The sequence below is a fragment of the Aythya fuligula genome, chromosome 5 (assembly GCF_009819795.1).
Source record: "Aythya fuligula isolate bAytFul2 chromosome 5, bAytFul2.pri, whole genome shotgun sequence".
Classification (NCBI taxonomy): domain Eukaryota; kingdom Metazoa; phylum Chordata; class Aves; order Anseriformes; family Anatidae; genus Aythya; species Aythya fuligula.
The window spans coordinates 35,365,482-35,379,053 of record NC_045563.1 but is presented as its reverse complement, the minus strand read 5'-3'; the positions used below and the strand labels follow the sequence as shown (position 1 = coordinate 35,379,053).

At 46.0% G+C, this 13,572-nt stretch overlaps 1 protein-coding gene across 5 annotated transcripts in view; it reads left to right on the top strand.

Moving 5' to 3' along the window:
• The window catches only part of RGS6 (regulator of G protein signaling 6), a 264,657-nt gene that overhangs the window by 235,812 nt on the left and 15,273 nt on the right, over nucleotides 1-13,572 (top strand). For all 5 annotated transcript variants that reach the window (XM_032189517.1, XM_032189516.1, XM_032189518.1 and 2 more), the window contains one exon: nucleotides 3,623-3,712. In XM_032189517.1, the coding sequence (XP_032045408.1) occupies nucleotides 3,623-3,712 (90 nt within the window). The remainder of the gene's footprint in view (nucleotides 1-3,622; nucleotides 3,713-13,572) is intronic.

The following is a 13,572-nucleotide window of genomic DNA, read 5'->3' as shown; positions in this document are numbered from 1 at the left end:
GAGCGATAATTCTGGCCAGACTGCTCGCAGTGCAACAGACTGCGATGTCCAGAGCTGCAGCTGCGTTGTTAAAAATTACACAAATAGTCAATTTGCTTTGTGTATTCAGGGAGTCAATAATAATGAGCTCATTCCCCTATAATAAGCAAGTTTATAAAATGCAGAGTTCTCTCAGCATACGGATAGGAAGCTGACGTTTCTTGCCAGCAGCCTCAGGTATGTCAAGGAGCATGCATGCATATCAAGTGCAGTCCTTGGAAATGCTGGCTGCAGTCTTTGGTGAAGTGATGCTCCCTCTTCACTGTGTGATAAAATGAAGAAACAAAAGCAGCTGCTCGGTAAATTAGGAAGTGAGAGACCAGTGGGTTGCAGCGATCCCAAGTGAATTAAAAATCTGTGATGCATGGGGACAAGCCAATTTGCAAAAGTTGCACAGGGCAGCTAAATCTGTGCACGCACCTCTGCTAATATGCCCGTTGCTCAGGCTGTCTCAAAAGATTATCCTCAGTTGCTAGACCTCTGGTGGCTTTCAGTACATTTAAGAAATGAGGAGCTGCTCAGTGCTAGCCGTAAATTCTTGGAACATCAGAGTTGGAAGGAGCCCATGAGGATCATCCTAGATCCACCACCTCCTAGGAAGCTTTGGATTCCAGAAGGTGTAACAGAAAACAGCTTGATGACAAAGAATAGAGGAAGGATAAAGATGGAAACAAACATCCTGGTCAGCAGGGTTTCCCTGTCCTGCAGCTAGGATGGCTGTGTGGCAGCTGGACATGTTCTGCGGCCACGGTTTCAGCAGGAACCTTCGTGGTGCAGTCTCAGTGGGGAGTTTGGCTGCAGCAGTGTAAGCTGTCCTTTGCTTATTGGTAAGCAGTCTCTGCTGACCTGAGCAAGTGGCTCGGATTTCCACTAGATGCTTCAGAAATGCAGTGCTATAAAACAAATGATCGGTGCCTCATTTGTGCCTCCAGCCCAGAGCCTCTCAAGCCAGCCCTTTGAATTCTTGCTATTAAGCAGGAAAGTTTGCATCTGAAGCTGTACATGCCCCTCCCTTTCCCTTTGCCTGGCCTTCTTTCTTCCTTAGCATTCACAGCCTAGCAATAGCTATTCCCCATTTGATTATATCATTGGAGAATGGCTGAAAGGTAGCAGTGCTGCTCAGTGGTTCCCTGATGTGAAAAACAGAGGAATCCTTCATAGCGGTTACCTAGGGATGTGGCGTGCAGTACTCCTCTTCTTCATGGAGTGGCCTCACCTGAGAAGTTGGCTTGTGGTTTATTTCATCTCAGGATCAAAGTAATTTTTCCCCCTTCCAACAGTCAGCTATTGAGTTTATACTGTTTTAAGGTCAAGTACATGAAGGCATCTTGACTTGAGTAAGAATGATGGGTTTTGCTTACATGCCAGTGGGTTATATGGCCAGTAGTCTCTGCTCCACTGTGTTCCTCTTTACATGAAAGCAGCTAACGTGATCTCCCTGGGAAAAAATGAAAAGTTAATGTTATTTTCCAAAAATATTATCTCTGTCTTTCAGAGCAGACCCAGTTGTCTGACCACAGGTAAAGAAACCACAGGGAGTTCAAAAGTAGTCAAAAATGTAATCACCTGTATATCAAAATATCAATCATAATATCTCTGTCACCTGCTGCCTCATCTCAGCCCCACAGCTCCTTCCTCCTCTCTTCAGCACCCCATCCCACCGGCACCCTGCGTGTACGGGGTGTGGTGAGGGAGGATCATTAGGAGGAGGAAGGCTCTGGAGGCCCTTCCAGCCCTTACTCCTGATGGGGCTGCAAGGTGGCTGCCCCAGTTACTCATCAGCCACCCATGGTCCCGGAGGAGGAAGGAAAAAGCCTTTTAGGTATGCAGTTAGGTGGTGAGGTTTTTTTCCAATTAATTACAAAGAACTTATTAGGAGGAGATGGAGTCTCCTTCAGAGATTTAAGAGGTAACAATACAGCTGAGCTCTTTGCACTGTGGCTGGGTTTACATCAACTGAATGCTGAGTTTCTACTAGTTGAAGTGCTTGAGAGAGAGAGCTGATGCTGAAAATCCTTACTCATACCAGAGAAATACAAACCTGTTATTGACCATATCCGTGGTTTGCATTATTTTCCCTGTCCTTGTCTCAGCTTCTGCTTTGCTCATTCTGTGCTGATAAGTGTGGAGCTGTGCCCTCCCTTCTGTTTGTTTTTTGCAGTGAGAAGGAGTCGTGTTTGCTAAATGACTTTGTACAAGCATTTCTCTCACGAAATGTTGTGCTATCCTTCAGATAGTTTCACAGAAAGGAGGATTTGACAGGTCTGTAAGCAAATGTGGAAATTAAAAACTGTCCCATGCCAGGCTGTAGCTCAAAGGATACATTTTACTGTGAATCTGAGTAACGCTGGTGGCAGTTTTGCCCATCTTAGGGCTGACTATACACTGAATAGTGCAAGAAAGCTGAATTAAGCAGTTCTGTGTACAGACAGGTCATCGCTAATCGGCCGTGATGGGGACGATAAGGGAATTCTGCTTGGCTTATTAACACTGTGAAATAAGCTTTGTGACTTCAGCCTGGTTTGCCTCTTCCAGAGTTCCATCTGCAACGTCCGTAGGGCAGGAGAGAATATTTCATGTTGTATAAATCGGTATAGGTAAAACAACTCATTAACTCTATAAAAGTGCTTCCATGGGCAAAGTCTAAGAGAAATGCTCAAAGTGCCTGTTTTTCTTTTGAGTTCCCTTAGTGCGTTCTCAGTCCTTACTTGGCCAAAGTATTGTGATCTGATTTTCTTGATGTTTGGACTAATACCTGTTTACAAATCCAGGGACAATTAGAAGAGCTGACTCTAATAAGGGATTTTCATCAGGCAAGTAAAACTAAGCAAGGCAAATGGAAAAGAGTGGGCATGCTGTTCTGCTGCAGTGAAACACGCCCTCGTAAGACTGAAGATGCATGCCATAGGTGCTGTACTCTCAGAGCAAACTGGTGAGAGCAGTTTGACTCGGTAGGAGAAAACAGACCCTGTGGTGATGAGGGACTCATCTGATGTAACTTTATACACACAATGCAGACGTTCACGCCTGAGCTAGGCCTATAAACTCCATGCATAGTCAGCTAGAGAGAGAGGCTTTTTCAGGGACATGAACAGTCTGTCTTAAATGGAGGTGAAATGTGTCCGAGTATCAGTTCCCCTCTATATGGGGAGTGCTGGGTGATAGTGCAAGTATCTATGAGTGGTAAAATGCAACCCAGTCTATGGGACAAATTCTGACATTTATTTCCTCCTCCTTGAGCCATCCCAGTAGTTTCAGTCTGGCTGGACACCTGTTTGTAATCTGGGGACTGGTGAGAGTTGCAGTCTTCACAAAATAACACTGATTACTGAATAATGTGTGCCAGCCTTTGGGGCGAGGGCCATCTTTGTGCTTTGTGTTTATGCAGCTCCAAGCACAGCAGGGTCCTGCCCCAGGATGGACCTCCTGTACGCCACCACAACGCGCATAATCAATAATAGCAGACTTAATTAGAACTTTGATCAGTCTCTCTTCCTTCTAATTCATTGTGTTTTAAATCCCTGTGATGTCTAAATGAGGTTTGATAACAATTCTCTGTCTCTCATTTCCTCCCGTCCCACAGGAGCACATTTACAAGCTGATGAAGAGTGACAGCTACGCGCGCTTCCTCCGTTCAAACGCTTACCAGGACTTATTGCTGGCAAAGAAGAAGGTATCTGTTGGAAAGGACATGCTTGCATCTCTTTGCACGTCTTGATTCTCGCCTGCTGCTTGCTGCTAGTGTGAAAATGAAAATATTGTCTCTTTTTTAAAATTTTATTTATGAAAGGAATAAGAACTTTTGTTTTCCTCACCAGGGGCACAGGGTATGGCATCCGTGTGCACAGCCTAAACATACGTTTTCGAGAAAATATGATGACCCACAATTAAAAAAAAAAAAAAAAAAAGATGTTTGTCTTGCACAGCTGTTTCCCAATGCAGTGCAGGCAATTAAAACTGCATTGCCTCTTCCTCATGACAAAGATGGTGTCTGGTACGAGAAGCAGAACCCATCAATCTATTAATTGCAAATTTCACCCTTTCTGGTTTTCACCTCCCCAGCCTCCCCATGTGATCTTCCCTTTGGATGCCTTACCTCTAGACTGCCCTGTAGTGATTTCCATTCTTCTTTTCTCCCTTTCACTTGCTCTTGGCACCCAAGAGATGTTTCCTTTTCCTTGGAAACAAGCAGTAATTGCAACCCATGCAGTAATCAAGATTTTCAGCCACATTTTTTCACGGGAGGACTGGGTTTGAGCTCTTTAGCTTTTCTGGTGCCCGCATGTGCTCTGCCAGCACCGCCTTTCTGCCAGGACCCCCAGTTCAGAGTAGCAGAGGGGCGGTCACCTAGATTTGTGGCAGCTCCTACCCACATCTCCATCCTTCCTGAGGGGCTGGGAGGTAAGCTGCTGCTCTCCATATTTGTGGCTTTGTTCAAATGCTTCCTGCACCTCCTGACTTCCATAAATCTGCGTGTCCGTGTGTGCATGTGCATGCATGTACACGTGTATGTGTCTCTCTCTTGTTTGATTTCCAAGACCACTCATAAGCTGGCACCTGCAGCCTGAGTGTGGGGTTTTCCATCACCATCTTCCCTGCTGTTACTCTGCTGCATTCTTGTGTGCTGCCAAATTACATTTCATTGGCACAATACGATGAAATCCCAATGATATTTTTGTCCTGATTGTCACTGTGTGTCCTAAAACCATGCGTATTGTGACAAAAGGAGACAAACCCCTCTGTTCACTACGCCTGGGACTACAGACAGGTGGATTAGGGAAGGTAACAGGGGGCAGCAGTCAGCCCTGTGTTTCAAAACGTCTGATTTGAGACAGCACAGAGCAGTGCTGCTTACATTTGAAAAGGTTAGACCTGACTTAGAGTTCAGAGGCTGTGGGGAAAGAAGGAAGTGCAAGGCAAAGTCTTGTGATGGTATAAAGCATAAAAACCTTTGCCTTCCTCTGAGCCCATAAGCTTACATCGTGCCATCCCCATCGTCCCTCCAAATCTCTGTTGAACACGTGAGGGTTCACGCGCTTCAAATCAGGAGAGTTTTCTCCTCACAGCTGAGCCCATTCATACCAGAGGCTTTTTTTGCAGTCCTTGTCTGCTGTCAGATCAAGCCCTGGATGTGTCAGTGTGAAATCCTCATCCCCCTGCAAAATGCCGGAGGAGCAGGACTTGGCGTCATGTTAACACAGCCATGAAAGCAAGAATCGAGTTTCGTTTAGAAAGATCTGTGTGCACAAGTAAACACAGCAAAGCACCAAAAAAAGGCAGTAGGAGATCGGTGTGGATGTGTTGTGCACCAACTTCACACCATGCAGGAGGGGACTGATGTTACTCTAGAATCCAGCTCTTCACAATCGTGCTGAATTGTGCTGAGCATGTGAACATTTCTGAAGCAGCATAGGTACAGAGATGCTAACAGAAAGAACATGACGTTTCTGTGCATTGAAGTACACGGTAAGATCTTTAGTGCCTTTGGTGTTTGTTTGAGAGACATCCCTTTAAAGTTCTTCTAAATATCTGGAAAGGAGAAGGAAGGGAAAGGGAAACACAGCGGGCTAGCAGAGCCTGCAGTGGTGCAGGATTTTGTTTAGGGCTTGCACACAATGTCCTGGATTCACTGCTACAAGTAGATATACAATGCAGTTGTTTAAGACTTGGTGAGTACATCTCTCTGGGGCATGGGTATGCCTTGGCCCACAAATATTGTCCTAACACTGCCTGTATGCAACACCAATATGGCATAGCCTTAGCTTTATTATTAAATATAAGCTTATTGAAGGAACAGCAGTGTGGACTTGGGCTAAAAGAGCTGCTTGCACGAAGCAAATGAACTTTGCTTTTGACTGTAGCTTGATATTCATGCAGAAATATTTCATAGGTATGTTTATATCAGTTGGTATCTTTAGTCCTTTAGCTCCAGAGCTGGGCTGTGGCAAGCTGTGAGGGCAGGCCAAAGGAAAAGGTTGGCCATGTGGCTAAAACACAGGACCAGGAGCCAGAGAATCCATGCACATCCCCTGGTTCCCCCACTTATTTCTTGTGTGGTCTTGGGGAAAAGAAAGTTCAGCTTTGCTCTGCCTCATATTCTTTTCTCTGTCAAATGGGAAGAATAAGAGTGACCTGCTCAGCGGAAACATTGCAAGGCACTAATGAATTAATGCCTCAAAAGATTCTTGACATTGTTGAGATGTGGAGTTTGGAAGGCACTATAAGTTCTGCATCATACAATAACTGCACATGTGGGAGCTTCCACTCCCTGCTCTGGGAGTGCAGCAATGAAGGGAAGAGAAAGAGGAAAAGTTGTGGGTCAACACTGAGATACAATGACAGAATTATGAGAAGGACCAGGGAGGATAAAAGGAACACATTGTTGACACCACTGATGCAAGACAGTGGAGGACATAGGCTGTGTACAGAGCAGACATACATACTTTGTTATTCCATTTTATTTTATTTTTTTCCCCTTCGTTCTTCACAGTGTCGTTATTACAAACAACCACAATACCATTGGCCTCAGTCCTGCAGATTCATGGTGCTCAGCAGGGAGCATGAGATTGGCCTCCAGCACGGGCGTGATTGGAAGCAGTGTGCTGGAGAAGAGAAGAGCTGGGTGTAACTCCCTGCCTCACACAGAAGCCTTCCTCCCCTGCCAGGAGGGAGCTGAGGGGGATGAGGGAGGAAGGGCCGAGAGCCTGGCCTGACCTGCACTCGCTGCCTCCGTGCCAGCCTCGCCCTGCAGCAAGGCAGAAGGCACAGGGCTGCTGGAAGCAGCCAGCTCCATGGCCAAGAGCTGGACGGTACCGAGATCCCCAGCCAACTCCTTGCCTTTTATTTGTGTATCTGAACATCACGCCCCACTTGTGCTGGCAAGCATCGAGCATCGCCCTGCTCCTGTTTCTGCTGATAGCACATGATGCAGACTGCCTTGCAGCAGGTAATGACCTCCACACCGCCCCTGCCCTCCTCCCTGCTAGCCAGAGTGGTGGCTGAACGTCCTGAGATGGCAGCGAACCTTGTGCAAGAACGTGTGCTGTGACAAACCTCCTCGCTCAGGCCAAGGAGTTTGGGCTGGGTGGCTTGGCCACAGAGCAGGGATTTATTCCCTGGGCAAAGAGCAGTGTAGGTTCGTTAGTGCATCTGGGAAGGGGTGGAGGTGCACAGGTGCTTTGTTACTGGTGAAGGATCAGCCAGACGTGTGCTCTGCAAGGTGCTTGAGAAGGGAGACAGGGCACTAAGGGACATGGCTTAGTGATGGGACTGAGTAGATCAGGCTGACGCTTGGCCTTCATGATGTTGAAGGTCTTTTCCAACCTAGATGATTCTCTGATTCTGTGAAAGGAGCAGAAAAGACCTCGAGCTGCTTTCTATTACTGTGCATGAAAGCAAGGTGAAGTGATGATGCTGGTGGGCATCTCCACGTTAGCTGCCAGCTTGAGCAGTAGCTGAGCTGTCACGGCTCCGGTGTTCCTAACTGCCTGGCACGGGGCAGCCTCCCGCAGGCAGGAGAGCATCCCAGAAGGGCTGCAAAGTCACAGGAGCAAGCCCCGTTGCACCAGGGGAAGCACAGGTTGGTATTTGCTTGGCTTGGTGTGTTACTTTCCTCACCAGCTGGCTCGGGTCCTGTGTTCATGAACACAGAGCAGATGCAAGCTGCTGTTCCAGCCATTTGGTAGCATTGTCCGTGCCCTTCGCTTCCTCACGTTGGACAGGCGTAAATGGCTGCCTGAGAAGCTGGGGACCTGCTTCTGGCCTTCTCTTGAGCCGGTGTCAGGGAAGTGATTATCCATCCTTCACTCTCGTGCAGCATCGCCTTTCTGCAACGCATATTTTTCTCCTTCAACAGCCAATAAAGTGAATCCTGGGAGGGAAGGAGGGATTTCTGCAGACCTGCAGTTCAGAAGACCAAGCTCTTGGATGCATTTTCTTACCCCTATTCAAATCCCTGGCAAAATAAATAAATAAATAAATAAATAAATAAATAAATAAATAAAATGTCAGCAAGGCAATGGCTAGGAGCTTCGTGCAGTGAGGAGCAGGCTGCATTTTTAGCACACGCTTTTTGAAGCACTGTTTTTATCCAGAGCCTCTGTCCTGAGTGCTCTGTGTTGTCCATTTAGCTTCCTACTGCAGATTCTGTCCCTTCCTCAATCCCATCAGGGCACACATGGCCAGTTTGATTCAGTGACAGGACTTGGCTTGAATGTTATTAAAGATGCTGAGCAATTTTCTCCTAATTACTTTTAGTAATCAGTGTCAGCTGGTTTTCATAAGATTTTCTACTTACGCTGCCCTGTGCCAGCAGAATCTGCACAAAGGAACTTAAAATTGGGATGGTTGGATAAATAATTAATCGTGGAAAAAGGAAAACTCGGAGGAGATGGTCAATAATTAGCGAATGGCTAATTAGCAAGATCTGTTTTTCTGCACCTTCCTGGGCTGAGATGTTTTCATCTGCAGCGGGGGTGGGAGTTTCATATTTTGCCTAAATACTCACATCCTTTGTCATTAGCTGGTAGAGCTTGTTGGTGTGTTTGCTGGCCAGGATGGCCCCTTTCCTTTCGGCACCCACGAGGACTGCCTGACCTTGGCCGTGCACGTGTTTCTCTGCCTGGGCACTTTGTGGTCGCGGTGTGCGCTTGTGCTAACACTGCCGGTGTGCTGCAGCTCCGGGGTCCGCAGCCTCATCAGACACTTCCTGCACTGGACCCGAGATGTGTTCACAGGGCTGAAAAACATCTGACTTGGTCTCTTTTCCTCTTTTCTTTCTTCTTTTTTTTTTTTTTTTTTTTCCTCTTCTTTTTAGTTTATTTTTAAATTTCCTTCCCTGTGCTGGAGAGATGCAGGCAGGTGAAGCTGGGGAGCCTGCACCAGCACCCACACCCGGTGCCAGGAAATCTGCTTGTGCCAGCTCCTCGCTCTGCAGCCAGCCAGCCTCAGCTGCTTTTTATTTTATTAGAAAATGTCACACTTTGACTCAGAGCTGGATGCTATGGTGATGGGTTTTCCACACGTTCAGCTGGTCCCAGCCTGCCACCCCCATGCCAAAGGTGCAGGGTTGGTGCAGCGTGTGCTCTGGTGGCAGCCAGGGTATGTTACTGCCTCCCCACCAGCCACAGAGCCTGCTTTGTCCCTTGACACGTGTCTTGGCTCTGTCCTTAGCATTGGCTGAAGTGACGTCTGCCACACAGAGCTGATGTCAGGTCCCTGTGGCCCCAGGGCCCTGACATGGGGCAGCCCAGAGGTGCTGCATCCACAGGGAAAGCCAAGCCTGATCGCGATAACAGCATTGCTGAAAGTGATTGCCCTCAGCTTTTCCTCTAGCTCCCTGGCAGAGGTCTCTGCATGGGGCTCTTCCCAGGGGACCTCATCAGCCTCTGCTGCTGTCTTGTGGTGAATCTTTAATGGCTGCTGGTGGTGCAGGTGAGCCAACGGGACAGCACACCCCATGCCTGTGGTAGGGGCCAGGCAGCATTCCCCATTCCTCCTTTCTCACCCATCTCTATCCGCCTTGGTAGTCAGAGGTAAGGTGTAAGGAGCAGCCCCTCTCCTTTGGACCTGTGGCCGCCATTTTATGTCATCCTTGTTACAAAGCCCTCATCTGACGAGTTTTAAATAGGTTTCTGGAAGTGGTGCTACAAGCCCCATGTGTGAACTTTGGTATCGAGTAAGCTCAGATTACTTCTATCCCTACAGAAATGTTGTCCTTACTGTTAAATGTTTCAGTATGCTTTAAAACAGTCTAATCAAGTCACTCAGCAGCTCTAAAAATCTGTCCTTGTAGCACCTCTAGCTTTCACTTTCAGTAACACTTTCGGGACACCAGAGCTGAAGTTGTGGCTTTCTCAAATGGTTCTAAGCAGGGAGACTGCTCGACTGCTTCTTCGGGTCTTGAAATAGCTTTGTGTTCTTCTCTTGTTTCTGGTGACCCACCAGGCAGAATCAGGCCCACCTCTGCCTGGGCCTTCAGACCCATCTTGTGGACACCAGAGAGGTGCTGTTAATGGCAGCTGTAACGAAGAAGAATCAAAAGGCTTTGCCTAGACTCCCCAGCACAAGTTTTCATCCAATTTATCTGATATATTTCTGGCTTCCTTACATCTTCTGTACCTGTTTGTGCTCGAGTGCTTTCTCTTGGGGGTTGTTGCTGAACATCTGAAGATGTGGCAGATGTTGTGGTGGGTGGGCCCCTCTGAGGAGCTGGAGTGCAGCACTTATTTCCAGTGCAGTATCATGCACCATGCACCACTGTGGCTTTCCTTTAAAAGTAGTTCCTTATCCCCCTCATTTCAGTTTTACTTCCATCTTATCATCTCCATTTCACTGACTCACCATATTCAAATAATTTTCTCTCTTGGAAATTGCCAATGCTCACAGTTTTCTGACTGCAATAAGCTTTTCTTCCTGTTATTGAGTTTCTTCTCTTTTCCATAGCATTTTTTTCTATTAGATATGCCAACAAACATGCCAATAAATTATTTAGTTCTTCCTTGTTAGTGACAATCAGATCTCCCTCGTGCCAAATGAATGAAGCGCAGCAGTGAGCAACCTTCTCAGGGATACGTTAATAAAGCCATGATACATACGCTTGTCTTCTCACAGTGAAGTTGAATATCTTCTTGCATATCAATAGTCCTGTTCTCTAGATACAAAAGTAGTAGTGCCCTAAATCTGCGTGTGTCTTTCCACGGCCTTGCACAGACATACATATGCTGCCTTATGTTTTGAAGTAGGGAAACGTATTGGAAATCTGCTTCTATCCTCTGGGTTAATAGAGGAATGTATAGGTTCCCTGGCAATGAGTTCAGCAGGATTTTCCTTCCAGCACTGTATTCACTCACACATTGCTTTTTAATGTTGTAAAAGTGACTGTGTGTTTTTTCATCTCTCTAAACAAGTAGATGGGAGCCTCCAATCAGCTGTTTGGCAGATGTTAACCAGAATCAGAGGTCCCAGCTCAAACAGCTACAGAAGGAAAATTCAATGAACAAGAAATCAATACCAATAGCTGTGAGACACGGCAATGCACAGACACTGTTTGAAGCGTTCAAAAAAACTCACAGGAGAAAAGGTGACATTCTCCAAGAGTAGAAGTAGTGATGTCTCATTCTGTAGGGGGTTTTGGTTTCTTATGTTTGCTGCTGCAAACATTGATTACTGGTTTTTACTTTTTTTACAACTTTTTCTTCTTGCTGCTTCCTCATATTTTGCTGCTGTTTTGAAAAACTGCATTTAAGCTGAAGGTTTTGTTTTTCTGTATTTTTTTTCTCCCCACTTTTTTCCCCATTAAGCCAGAGAATGAGCAAGGTCGTAGAACTTCTCTAGAAAAGTTCACTCGCAGCGTGGTAAGTTCCTTTTCTTTTCCCTCCTCTCTTTTCTCAGAACTTCATTTTTCATTGGGGGGAATGCGGATGCTTATCTTACTTCATCTTTTATTTTTGCAGATAGCATCTTTGCAGCTTCTCTTTTAGTACTGTAGCTCATCTAAATAGCAGCTCTGAAAAGCGGGGGTGGGAGCAGAATTCCATCATGATGCTCATTCTAGCTAATCATCATTGCAAAAGCAAATTGATTTTTGTCCTGAGTTAAATGGAAGGATGTCTCTTTGCTGCGTTCCCACTACAGTATTTGTTGTGGCTTTTCCTTGCGCAGTGAAGTAGAAGAGCATGGTTCTAGTAGCGCCATTGCAAAAGATCCATGTTGACCTCCGTGCATGGTTCATGCTCCCTGTGTATATGCACATACATAGCCACCCACAGCACTGCAGATGCTCCTTCAGCTGCCCACGCTGTCAGTGCTCGCGTAAATAGTGATGGGCGATACCCTTTGACTACCATGGTAGTGACACCCAAGAAGGAGTGCAGTGACAGTGAGAAATGTGATGCTGTTAAACAGCTTAGATAAGGGGACGGTGGGACCTCAGAGGCAGCAGACAGGTGTCCTCTCCTCTTGTCCTTCACCAGACTCCAACCTCCAGCCACCTGGGCAGTGAGGGATCTGATCCTGCTCTAGAAGGGTGCTACAGCATGGGGTATGTTGGGCACTGCCAGGGCTCTGTGTTAGCCCCCAGAGAAGGACCCCAGGGATGGGCAAGACACACTTCTCCTGCTTGCTTTCAGGAATTTGTCTCAGGGAACAGATGAAAAAGGGGACAATGTTTGATGCCTACTGCTGGTCCCAGCATGGTGTGTATATTCTGGGGTGTGTCTGTCCTCCCTGGGGTGTCCTGCTGTGCAGTAGTGCAGCTGGCTCATTAGGAAGGGAGGACAGAGGAAGGGGAAGGGTGCAGGATGCAACCAGCTGTGTGCATGGGGTGGCAGAGAGCTAGCACTGAAGACAGCAGCTGGGTCAGTCACTCTAGTATTGCTCAGTATCAAGTACACTTTGACTTGATACAGCACATGCTTTTGGCATACTGCTTTGATGTTTGTGTATCGCCCATCATTAGCTGTAAGGTGTTACCTGGACAGCAGAGTTGTCATGGGGTTGATTCCTGTATATGCTACTGTACAGAACGATATTTTGTAGAAAGTTCATAAACCTTGTCATGGCATTATAACAACTTTATAATGAAGGTATTGGGCTATATGTATATACGGTACATATGCTTACATTTGTGTGTGTATTTATGTATGTTTATATATATATACACTTTATATGCACAGACAGTGTACAAATATAAAGCATTTGTACGTCCAAATAGAAAAGGGGGAGCTGCACAGGTAAGTGTGAGCTATTATATAGCAGATAAGCCTGGAGGGGTTCTTTCTGATGCTGCCATACTAACTGCACAAGCAAAACAAATGTAGAGCTTTGTAGTATATCCACTGGCAGGCTTCCTGAGGAATGTATTTATATAGCTAATGCATATGCACACATTTAAAATATGTTGATACAAAATATATCACTATGCCCATCTGCATATTTACTACTTTCTAAGAGTTTGCCAGAAGAGGAGCAGACAAGATTTTTTTTTTCTAAACAAACTATGCAGAAATATTTACACTGAGTGGTAAATTCTGCTCCCAGATTCACCAAATAGAAAAGTAACTCTCACTTTACTAGGCTGGCTGAGTTTATAGCAACACTGCCAAGACCAGATTTTTCTCTTAAATTTGATTTGAAGGGCAGCATGAAAGCCACAGTTTGGGAGGTCAGAATTATAATGTACCTGTAAAGGTAATTGTTGTAGATTGGTCTGCCCTTTAGTTAATTTTTGTCATACTGGCTAGCATACTGTAAACATTTTCTTTCGCTTTTCTAAATACAGATATAAAATATCATCCTGTGATGACACGGTAGCCACAAGAACTAGGAACGATCTAGAATTTTTATACTTTGCATAATGACGGTTTGTCACTACCATTAGATGAGAAAAAAGTTGCCCTGTTGGCATGTTGTGATCTCCTCAGAGGCCAGCATTACCAAAGCAGTAACTTTATCACCTACTCAGGAGACCCAAATTAAGACAAAGTTAATTCTACATGCTCTAGTTCTCCGAAATGCACTGCAGTCCCCAGCTGC